Source organism: Hyperolius riggenbachi, chromosome 4, assembly GCF_040937935.1.
Source record: "Hyperolius riggenbachi isolate aHypRig1 chromosome 4, aHypRig1.pri, whole genome shotgun sequence".
NCBI lineage: Eukaryota > Metazoa > Chordata > Amphibia > Anura > Hyperoliidae > Hyperolius > Hyperolius riggenbachi.
The window spans coordinates 404,208,188-404,224,397 of NC_090649.1; the positions used below are offsets into that span (position 1 = coordinate 404,208,188).

Below are 16,210 nucleotides of genomic sequence, written 5' to 3' on the forward strand. Positions count from 1 at the left end.
AAACATTATTTACAGTATATTATATGCAACCAGCATTTTTTTTTTTACTAGACCAGCATTGGAAGGGTTACACAGAGCTTTAAAGTTCCTGGAGATTTCTGCAGACGCATCCGAAGCTGACATAAATACATTTTGTTTACATAAATGTATCTAAGTGTTGAATGTGACTCACTGTCTCTGACTGAGAAGGAGTTGGAGGACAGCCAAAGAGTGTGTGATATTTCTCAATAGATACATTTAACTAAATAGAAGGTAACAATCTGAACTTCTGCATATCTCTCCACGGAACTTTAAACCTCTGTGTTTAACCCTTCCAATGCTGGTCTAGTAAAAAAAATGCTTTTTGTATATAATATGCTGTAAATAATGTTTTAGAGCAAAGTTGAAATGCAGGGTTATATTCTGCTTTAAGTTCATGTAAATTAGGCCCCACCCATGACCACACCCATATTATGTTGCATGCCCCCACCCATTTTTCAGCTGGAGTGCCCAAACATGCCCCGGATCTCTTAGGATCCTAGCAACGCCCCTGGTATGTAGGCTGCCATATTTATTCCCTTTTAAGCAATAGCAGTTGCCTGCCCAGCTGATCCTTTGCCCCTAATATTTTTAGCCCTGGATCCTGAACAAGCATGCAGCAGATCATTTGTTTCTGACATTATTGTCAGATCTGACAAGATTAACTGCATGCTTGTTTCTGGTGTGATTCAGACCCTACTGCAGCCAAAGAGATCAGCAGGGCTGCCAGGCAACTGGTATTGTTTAAAAGGAAATAAATATGGCAAACTCCATATACGTCTCACTTCAGTTGTCCTTTAATATTGACATTTGTTGTGTTTGAACACCATAGTAAGTCTGGACACACACATTGACTTGTCACTCTTATACTTTAATAGAAAGATTTCACAACTCCATTGTGTCTTGGAAAATGTACAGTATTTATTTTATTACTACATTTATTATTTGTTTTAATGTAAACAATGAAGATAGCAGAAACAAATTTTGCTTGAGATAACAAATCTTTATTTGGAAGCATCTATCCAGATGTAACACCAAAATCTGTATCAGTTGACTGAATGACATAATCATTTTAGAGCTTTTAGCTTTCATTGATCAAAAGATGAATTATCTTTATCTCGATAACATCTTGTTTACAACGTGCAGCTTTAGCCCTTATGATTTTGCTGCTATACTCTATTATTGCTGACTAATGTTGCTGTCGCTACAAAATAAAATATTCTTCAAAGTAAAACCTACTTCAGTTTTAAAGAAGTGAATTTCAGCTTCAGCAAACACATCTTAGGGCTGAAAATCAATAAAAGATATCTTCTCAAAAACATATCTATTGCGTCTCAAGAAATGATACATAAATGATACTGTTATTCAATTTTTTTTCTTGTCTTTTCAATCATGGTTTCCACAATCATGGCTGTTTCTTCGTAACTCTTCACTTTGTCATCTGAAATCTTTTCAATTGATTCGACCACTTCAACTTTTTCATAACTCATAGAGCTTGGAAAATGTCTTCCCCTGAAAGGCCCTAGACTTCTTTCCTCTTTGTTATCACTTTGACCTCTGTTAAACCTCTGAGGTCTTGTGGAATTAGATGCAGGCCCTTCAGGTCCATGTTGTGTGTCGTCTGGACTTTTGTCATCTGGTGGCTTCTTTGCTTCCTCCTTGCCATCTGGGTCTTTTGCACCTTTATCTTTTTTCTCATTATCCTCTTTTTTCTCCGGATCTTGTTCCTCATCTTCTTTCTTTCCTTCTGAGCTAGCTTCATCTTCTTCACTTTCTGAAGACTCTGAAGGCTCTGAAGGCTCAGGTAATTCTGGAATGGGAACTACGATGTCATCTCCTGGTAAGATATCAGGAATGATACTAACACGTACCCTACCTGCCGCTTGAGGAGTTGAAGAACAAAAGAAAGGGTCTACATAACTTGATTCTCCTGTTACTAGGACATAACGACCCTTGGTGAAGAAATCTGGAGAAGGCTCTGGTTTCTTGTACCCCCTTATTCTGCCTCTTACTATATTACATAGCTTGTCAAATGCTTTACTTATCTGTGCACCATCTGGTACATCTTCTGGTGATAAGCCAAATTCAGTTTCTCTTTCGGCTTCCCCTTGAGAAAAGTCATCATATTTCATTTCATATTTCCTGCCTGAGTTCTCTTGCTTTACTTCTGTAAATTTGCCCTCATTGCTAATGTCACTTTTATCCATAGGCAGCTCTTTCTTTCTTGACGTCTTCCTTGGGACACCCTTTTGTCTTGGTTTAGCTGTAGCTATATCTTGTATAGCCATCGTAATATCTGTAAATCAACAAAGTCATCTTAAAATTTATTTAACATGTTAACATTTGCATTCAGAGAAAAACAGGGTATCTTTTAATGGATAGCCTTTTCTGTTCTAGGTGGTTAATTACGTCTGCAAATTTGTTCAGTTCTAGTAAGTAGGGATGCTGCTGCTGAATTTTAATTGGTCCAGTTACAAATTACACACATTTGCATAAATCAGCATTACTCCCACAATTATTGGCATTTCGGTGGCCATTCCTACTAACAAGTTCCATGCCACTATTTATTTACTTCTTCCACCAGTCTAAATAATAGACACTATTATGTTGATGTTACTTGCATAAGTGCCTGGTTGAAGGAGTGCACTGGCTCAAAAACATCTACATAAACATAATAAAACAGAATTGTATAACAATGACAAAGATGTTGAATGCATTACTGTTTACTGAGGAGTTTACATACAGTGATTCACAGAATGGGGGGTTATCTGGGTAAAACTAGAACTTCTATCTTTAAAGGAGGGGACCTTCAACACCACATTGTAGTCCCTTACACACCCCAATGAGTTCTGGGTCACCATGAGCTTGCTGGTTAGTCTGTGCCTCTCGGATTTACAAGCCCTACTCCATAGAGCCAAATTAATCCATGCCATGCACTGATGAGGATCAAACAATCCGAAACAGCCTGTATGCATGTTGGATTATTATGGCTCTGTACACATTAACAAGCTGACACATCATTGCATTCCAGCGGTTCTGGAGGTGTGTTTAGCTTCTAAGGGTACAATGGTTAATTTGCATATATTCAGCAGTGGTGCCTGGGAGACATCTCGAGCTCACTCTAACCTGAATTATCGCAAATTCTTTCTGTTTTAGGAAAGCAAACTTTTGTTTTTCTTAACATCTTAGTAAGGGGGCTTTTAGGACCATTGTAGTCCCTTACACACCCCAATGAGTTCTGGGTCACCATGAGCTTGCTGGTTAGTCTGTGCCTCTCGGATTTACAAGCCCTACTCCATAGAGCCAAATTAATCCATGCCATGCACTGATGAGGATCAAACAATCTGAAACAGCCTGTATGCATGTTGGATTATTATGGCTCTGTACACATTAACAAGCTGACACATCATTGCATTCCAGCGGTTCTGGAGGTGTGTTTAGCTTCTAAGGGTACAATGGTTAATTTGCATATATTCAGCAGTGGTGCCTGGGAGACATCTCGAGCTCACTCTAACCTGAATTATCGCAAATTCTTTCTGTTTTAGGAAAGCAAACTTTTGTTTTTCTTAACATCTTAGTAAGGGGGCTTTTAGGACCATTGTAGTCCCTTACACACCCCAATGAGTTCTGGGTCACCATGACCTTGCTGGTTAGTCTGTGCCTCTCGGATTTACAAGCCCTACTCCATAGAGCCAAATTAATCCATGCCATGCACTGATAAGGATCAAACAATCCGAAACAGCCTGTATGCATGTTGGATTATTATGGCTCTGTACACATTAACAAGCTGACACATCATTGCATTCCAGTGGTTCTGGAGGTGTGTTTAGCTTCTAAGGGTACAATGGTTAATTTGCATATATTCAGCAGTGGTGCCTGAGAGACATCTCGAGCTCACTCTAACCTGAATTATCGCAAATTCTTTCTGTTTTAGGAAAGCAAACTTTTGTTTATCTACTTACAATGCTGTATTATGATATTTCTTAGATCATTTGTAGACAGTACACACCTTCAGGCCATTATCGCAAAAATAGTAAAATTTGAATTCATGTGTATGTCAATTTATAAAACAAATTTCTTCTAGATTAATAATATAATTTTTTTCCCAATATTCTTATTGCTTACACTAGGAAGGAAAATAAGACTGATCTGACAGGTATTAGACTAGTCCCAGCCCCAGTCTGCTCATGAGGTGGAGTGAGGCAGGTTCCTCAGGCACCAGAAGTCTGACGTCGGCACCAGGCAGGACCATGAAGAGTGCTCCCAGCTTACCACCACTGTTGGGGGGCCCGCCGTGAGGTGAAATGAAGGAGGGTAGCAGTCAGGAAGGGGGGTGGCGGGCACAGCGGTAGGGAGGGGGGGTTGTTGTACACCTCTCCCTCACCTGGGTGTCCCCCCCCATAACGTCTGCACTTCAAAGCCTGGGACGCACGGAAGAGGAGATGAGTTATTTTACCGCCCGCTGCCACCACATCAGAGAACATGCTGCCTGGCCTGCTATCTGGAGGAGGAGCGTGGACAGGGGGGACGTCCTTCCTGCTTGCTATCCGCCTCCAGTTCACCTCACGGCGGGCTTCCCAATGGCCAGGTGGGGGGAGAGGGGGCACAGCTTCACAAGTTTTCCTCAGGTGGCAAAAAGTCTAGACCTGGCCCTGACTAGTTCAATACCTCATGGAGGATTCTCAAAGATTTCTTTATTTTCTAAAGCACTTACTGAATAGCATTTGGCGCTGTCTGACTTCTTTGTATAGATCCTTTCTAGGGAGTGCTTTTGTAAAGCATAAAGGAGATACAGAGAATCTCCCATGAGGATATTCATGATCCTAATAAACAATGAAGAAATTCACAAATATACTTAAACACTTCACTACTGAGGGTTTTTCCCCTTCTGTGCCAGCGCAATTTTCACCTTTCAGCACTCCTTCCATTTATTCCCCTATAACTTTATTACTTCTTATAACAACAAAATGATACACAGTATATATAGATCTTGTGGGTTTTTTTTCCGCCAATTAGGCTTTCTTTGGGTGGTACATTTTGCTAAGAATAATTTTATTCTAAATGCATTTTTATAAAAAAAAATAAAAAAATAAATAGAAAAGAAAAAAAATCATTATTTCTCAATTATCGGCCATTATAATTTTAAAATAATATATGCTACTGTAATTAAAACCCAAACATTTTATTTGCCCATTTGTCCCAAATATTGCAATGTTTAAAATATTTCCTTAGTACAATGTATGGCGCCAATATTTTTGGAAATAAAGGTGCATTTTTTTATCAGTTTTGCATCCTTCACTATTTACAAGCTCATATTTTCAAAATTAAGAGTAATATACCCTCTTGACATACATGTCAGTGGTGCTCAGCAGAGCTCGAATATTCGAGTAGCTCGAATATTCGAGCTCTTTTTCAGCTATTCGAGCTCGGTATTCGAGCTCCGAATAGCTGGAGCTATTCGAATGGGCTATCCGAGTACACTCGAATAGCCCATTCACTATTCGAGCTATTCGAGCAAACGGCGCTATTCGAGCTCGGTACCGAGCTCGAATAGCGTCATAGCCCAGATTGATGTCCTTAGAGCCAATCAGAGGGCTCCCAGGCCCTCTGACGGCAGCCAATCACAGAGGGGGACCCTGGCCAGCCCCTACCCTATAAATAGCGGCCGCCATGTTCCGTTTCTCCATGCTTGCCTGAGACTTGTACAGAGAGAGAGTTGCTCCTTTGTGCTTTGGCTTAGCAAGTGCTCTATTGTGGTCATTTACCTAGCGTTTTTGCTCACCTACACCTGCCATACACACCTATATTGTTGTTAGTTAGATAGACATTGTATTTTAGTTAGTAGCTTGTGTGTTACATTAGAGACAGGCAGCTGCTGCAAGCTTACAGGTTTAGGCCTCAGGGGGGCCTTGCCTCTGTGGGCAGCTGTCCTCTGTTTATTTCTCTCATCTATACCAGTATTTCTGCTGTCCTTTACTAATAGTATTGTAGTTATACTGTACTAGGAGTAGGACACTCACTGACTGTCACTGTTTATAGGCTACTAGCTAGCTCCTGCGTGTGTGCACTCACTCACTGTCTGTGTGTACACACACTCTATTTCCTTCTGATTACTGATAGATTATTGTTAGTTAGTTGTACTTACTTACTACTTACTCTTACTGTACCCGTAGGGACACTCACTGTCACTGTTCATATAGGCTACTAGCTCCTGCGTGTGCGCACTGCACTCACTGTCTGAGTGTACACACACAACACACACTCTATTTCCTTCTGATCGCTGATTGATTATCGTAATTAGTTAGTTTTACTTACTGTTACTACTTACTCTTACTGTACTAGGAGTCTAGGACACTCAGTCACTGTCCATAGGCTACTAGCTCCTGCGTGCGTGCACTCACTGTCTGAGTGTACACACACCCACACTCCATTTCCTTCTGATCGCTGAATGATTATCGTAATTAGTTAGTTGTACTTACTGTTACTACTTACTCTTACTGTACTAGGAGTCTAGGACACTCAGTCACTGTCCATAGGCTACTAGCTCCTGCGTGCGGTCACTCACTGTCTGAGTGTACACACACCACCCACACTCTATTTCCTTCTGATCGCTGATTGATTATTGTAATTAGTTAGTTCTACTTACTGTTACTACTTACTCTTACTGTACTAGGAGTCTAGGACACTCAGTCACTGTGTTCATAGGCTACTAGCTCCTGCGTGCGTGCACTCACTGTCTGAGTGTACACACACCACCCACACTCTATTTCCTTCTGATCGCTGATTGATTATTGTAATTAGTTAGTTCTACTTACTGTTACTACTTACTCTTACTGTACTAGGAGTCTAGGACACTCAGTCACTGTGTTCATAGGCTACTAGCTCCTGCGTGCGTGCACTCACTGTCTGAGTGTACACACACCCACACTCCATTTCCTTCTGATCGCTGATTGATTATTGTAATTAGTTAGTTCTACTTACTGTTACTACTTACTCTTACTGTACTAGGAGTCTAGGACACTCAGTCACTGTGTTCATAGGCTACTAGCTCCTGCGTGCGTGCACTCACTGTCTGAGTGTACACACACCCACACTCCATTTCCTTCTGATCGCTGATTGATTATTGTAATTAGTTAGTTCTACTTACTGTTACTACTTACTCTTACTGTACTAGGAGTCTAGGACACTCAGTCACTGTCCATAGGCTACTAGCTCCTGCGTGCGTGCACTCACTGTCTGAGTGTACACACACCCACACTCCATTTCCTTCTGATCGCTGATTGATTATCGTAATTAGTTAGTTGTACTTACTGTTACTACTTACTCTTACTGTACTAGGAGTCTAGGACACTCAGTCACTGTGTTCATAGGCTACTAGCTCCTGCGTGCGTGCACTCACTGTCTGAGTGTACACACACCACCCACACTCTATTTCCTTCTGATCGCTGATTGATTATTGTAATTAGTTAGTTCTACTTACTGTTACTACTTACTCTTACTGTACTAGGAGTCTAGGACACTCAGTCACTGTGTTCATAGGCTACTAGCTCCTGCGTGCGTGCACTCACTGTCTGAGTGTACACACACCACCCACACTCTATTTCCTTCTGATCGCTGATTGATTATTGTAATTAGTTAGTTCTACTTACTGTTACTACTTACTCTTACTGTACTAGGAGTCTAGGACACTCAGTCACTGTGTTCATAGGCTACTAGCTCCTGCGTGCGTGCACTCACTGTCTGAGTGTACACACACCCACACTCCATTTCCTTCTGATCGCTGATTGATTATTGTAATTAGTTAGTTCTACTTACTGTTACTACTTACTCTTACTGTACTAGGAGTCTAGGACACTCAGTCACTGTGTTCATAGGCTACTAGCTCCTGCGTGCGTGCACTCACTGTCTGAGTGTACACACACCCACACTCCATTTCCTTCTGATCGCTGATTGATTATTGTAATTAGTTAGTTCTACTTACTGTTACTACTTACTCTTACTGTACTAGGAGTCTAGGACACTCAGTCACTGTGTTCATAGGCTACTAGCTCCTGCGTGCGTGCACTCACTGTCTGAGTGTACACACACCCACACTCCATTTCCTTCTGATCGCTGATTGATTATCGTAATTAGTTAGTTGTACTTACTGTTACTACTTACTCTTACTGTACTAGGAGTCTAGGACACTCAGTCACTGTGTTCATAGGCTACTAGCTCCTGCGTGCGTGCACTCACTGTCTGAGTGTACACACACCCACACTCCATTTCCTTCTGATCGCTGATTGATTATCGTAATTAGTTAGTTGTACTTACTGTTACTACTTACTCTTACTGTACTAGGAGTCTAGGACACTCAGTCACTGTCCATAGGCTACTAGCTCCTGCGTGCGTGCACTCACTGTCTGAGTGTACACACACTAAATTTACTTGTGATTACTACTGATTATTGTAACTGCTAGTTGTACTTCCTGACTGTTACTACTTACTTACTGTACTAGGGGACACTCACTCAGTCACCTCACCAACCAACCCACTCCATTAAAGTACCCCACTTTTCACCCGCCCTTTTACAAAACTTTTGTCTATACGCCCAAAACATTTAAGATGTCTGGAAGTGGCAGCCAGCGCGGTTTGGGCAAGGGGAAGGGCAGCAAGGGAATCAGGAGGAGAGGGAGCAGCATTGTGGCAAGCCGCGGCCGCGGGCGCGCCACCATGCACAGTTCCGCAGCAGCAGCAGCAGCGTCAGTGGCTAACATTCCTCCCATAGCCACTGGCCGTGGACGCCTTGGGCGCCGCCCAGCAGGAGCATCTGCAACTCACGCTGCAGAGACACAGCAGCAGCAGCGTGTAGCACCTGCTCCCATTTTCCTCCAGCCGGGTCGGAAACGTCCCATTGAGGAAAAGGATGCAGACACTGTGGTGCAACTCATGACGGAGGATGAGCAGCCCGCCATCAGCTCTGCATCCGAGGCCTCCACCCTCACCACCACCACCACCCCTGTTCGCAGCAGCCGCCCAGCAGGGTCTGGGGAGGAGGCCAGTTCACCGTCACTCGCCGACCTGTCATTCAGCAGTCTTTTGACCCCAGGCATCATGAGTAAATTGTCTGCTGTTGTTGGCGATCTTGAGGAGGAGATGCTGATGGGCACTTTGGGGGATGAGGGATTGGACAGCAAGACTGTGGCGACAGTCAAGCAGCCCATCCATGCATCAGGAGAGGAGTTTGGGGGGTCCTCATCCCAGCAGGACATGTTTCAGGAGGGGGAGGATGATGATGACCCGGTGACAGACAGAGACTGGGTGCCACCACCTCCAGGGGATGTCGTCCTCAGCAGCTCTGAGGAGGAGGAGGAGGATGCGCTTGTGGGCCTTGCAAGGAGGCGCATCATTGCAAGCATTGGCAGCGTCCCACAGCCTGCTGGTGTCTCAGGCTCAGCAGCAGCAGCAGCAGCAGCCAGTACCACCCCCAGCCGCACCCAAGCCCCCCCCCCCCAACCACCACAGGGAGACAGGCAGCAGCGCTTCCATGCCGTAGGGGGAAGTTTCTGTCACCAATCTGGCGGTTTTTCACCATGCCCACTGTGTACAGCAAGTACGCCACTTGCAACCACTGTCAGCGGAAGTTGAGCAGAGGTGCAGACCCCTTAAAGTTCAGCACCAGCTCGCTCATCAACCACCTTGCGGCTAAACATTTCCACCAGCATGAGGAGTTCCAGAGGCTGAAGGCATCTGCTGCTGGCAGTGGCACCACACCCATCACTGCACAGCCTTCAGCAGCAGCAGCAGCAACAGCAGCCACCCGCCCTCCTGCTCCTCCAGCAGCACCAGCAGGAGTGCGGAAACGCACTGCTCCTCCCCCCTCTGCAACTCCTGCCGCCGACACTGAGGCCTGTTCTGGCAGCCAGTCCTCAGTGGCCTCCTCTGCTGTGTCTGCTGATTCCCGTGTCAGCAAAAGGCCACGCCAGAGCCTTTTGAGCGAGTCCTTCCAGGGGGTGGTTAGGGCTCTGCCTCCCAGCAGCCGTCGCGTGCGGCAGCTGAACGGCTTGCTGGCACGGGCCATGTGCTCCCAACTCCTGCCGTACACGCTCGTGCAGGAGGGGAGCGACATTCGTGCGCTGCTTGCTTGCGCAGCCCCAGACTGGCAGCTCCCCAGCAGACACTTCTTTGCCCGCAAGGCCATTCCTGCACTGCACCGCTTTGTGATGGCCAATGTGGAGCGAGGGCTGGAGCACGCGGTTGGTGAAAGGGTCCACGTCACCATGGACTCCTGGAGCAGCCGCTTCGGGACAGGCCGCTACCTGTCCTTCACTGTCCACTGGGTCAGCTTGGTGGAAGGGGGTGAGGATGGGAGAGCAGCAGCGGGCACAGCAGCAGCAGCAACACAGTGGGTGGTGCCACCCCGCAGGCTCAGGGGAACTGCAGCAGGTTCCTCCGATCCTCTGCCATCCTCCGGCACACCTGGCCAAACCCCCCGCCTCAGCAGCAGCGTGAAGGCCCGCCACTGCCAAGCGCTGCTGCACTTGGTCAGCCTTGGGAAGACCAAGCTGACGGCAACCCATGTGTTGGCCAAACTCCAGGAGCAGGAGAGGATTTGGCTGACCCCCAGAGGCCTCAGAGTCGGAGAGGTGGTGGCCGACAATGGGGCCAATCTGGTTGCCGCAATAGACAGGGGAAACCTGACCCACATCCCCTGTCTTGCCCACGTGCTGAACCTGGTGGTGCAGAAGTTCCTGCGCACCTACCAGGGGATGGGCGAACTGCTGGAAACGGCAAGGAATGTTGTGCGTCACTTCCGGCGCTCGGCTGCAGCCTGTGCGAGCCTGGAAGACGTGCAAAAGGAGCTGGATCTGCCACGCCATCGGCTGATCCTTGACGTTCCGACTCGCTGGAACTCCACCCTGGCGATGTTGGAGCATCTGGTTGAACAGAGGCGCGCTGTCAAACAGTACCTTGCCCTGGCCACTGTTTCCGCAGCTCAGAGAAGGGACAAGACCAGCAACATCCCGTCCATCGTCCCCGATGATGACTGGAGGCACATGCAGCAGGTGTGCTTAGTGCTGGCTCCCTTCCTGCAGGCCACAAACATGGTGAGCAGGGACCATGCTATGGTCTGCGAGTGGGTGCCCCTGGTTTCTCTGCTGAACAGGGCCCTCGATGCTTTGCTGGAACAGGGAGCGGCAGCCTTGGACCAGCAGGAGCGGCAACCAGCTGCGCAGTCCACCTCTGAGGGGGAGGAGGAGGAGGACTTGGTGGAGGTCCCTGACCTGGCTGCTGATGAGGGGGATCAGCACAGCGCAGCTGAGTTGGTGCGGGGGTGGAGAGAGGATGAGGCGGCAGAGGAGGAGGATGAGGACAGCACTGACGTCGATGTGCCAGCAGACGTGGCCCGCCTCTTCCCAATGGCAGCGCACATGCTGACGTGCCTGCGCAGGGACCCCAGGGTGATCCAGATGAAGCAGAGGGAGGACATCTGGATCAGCATGATGTTGGACCCACGCCTCAAGGGGAAGTTGAGCCAGTTCCTGCCGCCTGCAGGAGGAGACCCAGCGCAACAAATAAGGAGCTTGCAGCAGGCCCTTGTTGAGCGCTTGGAGGAAGCCTTCCCCCAGCCTTCCACCCCCACTGTCCAGCAGCCAGCACAGAGGCAGCAGCAGGTGCCTGCATCCAGCAGCAGCAAGCGCCCCACAGACCTGCTGTCTCTCAGCCACGAGCTCTACAGGACTGTAGAGGCTCCGGCAGCAGTGACTAGAGAGGAGATGCATGCAGCAGCATCCTCCTCCGGTCACAGCCAGCGCCTGACCCGCATGGTGGCTGACTACATGGGGTCGTACAGCGGGCTTGACAGCGATGCCCCTGTTGATCCCATGGAGTATTGGGTCAAGCGCATGGAGATCTGGAGCGAGCTTGCGCAGTACGCCCTGGAAGTGCTGTCCTGCCCCCCTTCCAGCGTGCTGTCCGAGCGCTGCTTCAGTGCAGCTGGTGGCGTGGTCACCGAGAAACGCTCACGTCTGTCTCACAAGTCTGTGGACAGACTGACGTTTCTCAAGATGAACCAGGCGTGGGTGGAAGGCGAGTTCCTGGCCCCTGTTGTCGGCGAGAGGGGGACATGAACTGGCTGCCGGAACCATCGTTAATGTGCCTTACCACCCTTTACCACCTCCTGGCTCCTGCTCACTAAGCCAGCCTGGTTCACTTTGACTATTACGTCGCCTGCAGCCACACATTTTACACCTACAGTGGGCTGCTGTGTACTGCCCTTCTGCTGTCTGTCTGTGTTTCCCACTGCCAGGGTACACAGAATTACCTTCTTCTGCTGCCACTCTGCCACCAGCTATTACGTCAAACAATAGCTATATTGGTTGCAAAACCAAAAACCAAAAAACCATAAAAAAAAAAAAAGGTTTAATTTTTCTGAGGTGCCCGGGTTGAAAACTGTGTTGTCCCAGTTGTGTATTGGACACAATGTGGGCTGCACGACCGCTGTCTGGGACCTCCTGTTGTGTTTATTTACAGCCCTGGTATCACCGCTAGGTACCAGGGCTATTATGTCACGCTGCCTACCTGCTGCCACACTCACACTGCTCCTCCATACCTCCTCCTGCTGCTGCTGCTGTCTGTCTGTGTTTCCCACTGCCAGGGTACACAGATGATTTACCTTCTGCTGCCACTCTGCCACCAGCTATTACGTCAAACAATAGCTGCTCGCCTACTCCTCCATTCCTCCTCCTGCTGCTGCTGTCTGTCTGTGTTTCCCACTGCCAGGGTACACAGATGATTTACCTTCTGCTGCCACTCTGCCACCAGCTATTACGTCAAACAATAGCTATATTGGTTGCAAAACCAAAAACCAAAAAACCATAAAAAAAAAAAAAAGGTTTAATTTTTCTGAGGTGCCCGGGTTGAAAACTGTGTTGTCCCAGTTGTGTATTGGACACAATGTGGGCTGCACGACCGCTGTCTGGGACCTCCTGTTGTGTTTATTTACAGCCCTGGTATCACCGCTAGGTACCAGGGCTATTATGTCACGCTGCCTACCTGCTGCCACACTCACACTGCTCCTCCATACCTCCTCCTGCTGCTGCTGCTGTCTGTCTGTGTTTCCCACTGCCAGGGTACACAGATGATTTACCTTCTGCTGCCACTCTGCCACCAGCTATTACGTCAAACAATAGCTGCTCGCCTACTCCTCCATTCCTCCTCCTGCTGCTGCTGTCTGTCTGTGTTTCCCACTGCCAGGGTACACAGATGATTTACCTTCTGCTGCCACTCTGCCACCAGCTATTACGTCAAACAATAGCTGCTCGCCTACTCCTCTATTCCTCCTCCTGCTGCTGCTGTCTGTCTGTGTTTCCCACTGCCAGGGTACACAGAATTACCTTCTGCTGCCACTCTGCCACCAGCTATTACGTCAAACAATAGCTATATTGGTTGCAAAACCAAAACCAAACAAACCATTAAAAAAAAAAAAAAGGTTTAATTTTTCTGAGGTGCCCGGGTTGAAAACTGTGTTGTCCCAGTTGTGTATTGGACACAATGTGGGCTGCACGACCGCTGTCTGGGACCTCCTGTTGTGTTTATTTACAGCCCTGGTATCACCGCTAGGTACCAGGGCTATTATGTCACGGCGAGCTGCCTGCCTCATTGACTGCCTGCTGCCACACACTCATCCTCCTCCTCCTGCTGCTGAATTTACCTCCTGCTGTCTTTGTGTTTCCACTGCCAGGGAGCACATACAATGGCGCTTCCAACATGCATGCGCCCACCAGCTATTTGTTACGCTCAAAAATAGCTGCATTTCTTTAAAAAAAAATTGAAAAGAGAAATACGTGAAGAAGAAGAAGACGATATTGAAAAGGAAGGAGAAGATGAAGATGAAGAAGAAGAAGAAGATGAAGAAGAAGATGATGAAGAAGAAGATGAAAAAGAAGAAGAAGATGAAGAAGATGAAGAAGAAGAAGATGAAGAAGAAGAAGAAGATGAAGAAGAAGAAGAAGAAGATGAAGAAGATGATGAAGAAGATGAAGAAGATGAAGAAGAAGAAGAAGAAGAAGAAGAAGATGAAGAAGAAGAAGAAGAAGAAGAAGAAGAAGAAGAAGAAGAAGAAGAAGAAGAAGAAGAAGAAGAAGAAGAAGAAGAAGAAGAAGAAGAAGATATAGAAGAAGAAGAAGAAGAAGATATAGAAGAAGAAGATCGAGAAGAAGAAGAAGAAAGATAAAGAAGAAGAAGAACAAGTATATACAGTAACACTACTGAACAAAATTAAGGACACAACTTCTCTTTCCACATTTTTTTTTAAAGGAACATCCCCACATAATCACTTGCTGTTGTTACTTGGAAAAAAAGAGGTTTCTTGCATCATTCACCCTCAAAACAAGTGTTGGAAGCTATTTAAGGCCAATTCGAATAGTCAGCTCGAATAGTTAGCTCGAATACCGACTCGAATAGTGAGCTCGAAGTCCGAGGTCGAATCGAATAGTAAAAATTATTCGACTCGAATATTCGACTGACCTCGAATAATTTACTATTCGAATTCGACCAAACTCGAATTTTAAAAAGGGGTATTTGAGCATCACTAATACATGTTAAAAAAGTTCAGTCCCTAAGGTAACCATTTATATATTTTAATTGTTATTTTTTTATGCAAAATGTTTATATGGGTAATTATGGGATAGTGTGGGAGGTAAGATGTTAAATTTAAATGTATGTGTGGGTCTTTTTATTAAAATAAATGTATTTAGGTGTAATTTTACTATTTAGCCACAAGATGTCCTCACACATTATTTCCTGATAGCCTACTGTAAGCACACAAACAGGAAGTAATGCGTAGACTTTACGTGTAGACTAATGTTAATGTGTAGACTAACATTACTTTGTTAGTTAAATTACCACAGGCATCTCATTGATGCCAGCGATCATTGACACGGGGGCGTAGATCAATGAATAGGATCAGCGTTCCCATTCATTCATCTCCCCTCTAACAGGCGGTTTCGAGAACATGCCCAAGAGCAAGCGCGGGAGAAAATATATAGCAGCCATCAGATTCAATAGACGATTATCTACGTCCCTACGTCCCAGGGATTGACGTCCTGCAGGACATAGATAATCCGTTGCAAACCACATAAGTAGTTAAACTACATTTGGATTAAAACATAATAATATGACTATGAATATTATCTAGGATGGAGATGTCCAAGAGGGATTTCGAGTAATTATTTTAAGCGTCTAGTCTTACTAGTACTTTAGTAACTCCTACAGCCAAAAGAGTGACCACAAACACCTTCGGAACCAAGCAGTGGCGTAGCTAAGGAGCTGTGGGCCCGATCCAAGTTTTACATGCCCCCCCCCCCCCCCCCAAGCACTCTATACATAACAAGTGATATGGCGTACCAAAACCTGCCAAGGACAACCACAGTGACAGAGATGCAAGAAGGGGATGGGGAACAGTGTGTTAAGGATTACTACTATTCAAAGCATCTATAGAAGTGATTATTACCAGCACAGGACAAATAGAGAGCTAATACTGTGATAGAGGGTCTGGCCCAAGGGCCCCGATGCGTTCGCTACCTCTGCAACCCCTATTGCTATGCCACTGGAAACAAGAAAACTTTTGCATACTTGAGATGGGCCCTGGGTAGAGACAAATTAAGATAGCAACTTTGAATCCACCTACTTCTCACCTGACATTTTTGGTAAGATGAAATAGGGACAGGCACAAGGGAGGTGTCAGCTGGGCCCTAAGAAATCTATCAGCCCATAGGCATTCATCTCTGCCTTGTGGGTGGTCTAGCTTCCGCCCTCAGTGTTAAGCTAAGTACTCACGGGGGGACAATTGTAGCTGTCGCTGCACACAGGAGCGTGTGCGCGACAGTTCGTCGACAGCTCGTCGCCAAGTCCCTCTGCATCCACACTGCAGCAGAGGGATTAGCGATGCGGCGGAAGCTGTCGCCGAGGTTCCTCCCCCCCGCCGGATGCTCCGTGTACTGTGTGTGGGTAGCTGTCGCTAGCCCGCATACACATGCGGGACTAGCGACAGTTCCGGCGAGGTTGTGGCGACGGCTGTAGCCGGCGATTGAACATGTCAATCGCCTGGCGACAGCTCCGACGGGCGATGGTTCGGGGCGCGCGCGTCATACACACGGGCGAACCGTCGCCGCAACACGCGCGTGCCACGTGGTTGCGGCGACGGCCGTAC

General features: G+C 46.7%; 1 protein-coding gene across 1 annotated transcript in view; it reads right to left on the reverse strand.

Moving 5' to 3' along the window:
• Positions 1 to 1,000: 1,000 nt before the first annotated feature.
• The window catches only part of BFSP1 (beaded filament structural protein 1), a 66,112-nt gene continuing 50,902 nt past the window's right edge, over positions 1,001 to 16,210 (reverse strand). Inside the window, exon 8 of the mRNA XM_068232303.1 lies at positions 1,001 to 2,314. Coding sequence (XP_068088404.1) covers positions 1,380 to 2,314 — 935 coding nt within the window. The 3' untranslated portion in view covers positions 1,001 to 1,379. The remainder of the gene's footprint in view (positions 2,315 to 16,210) is intronic.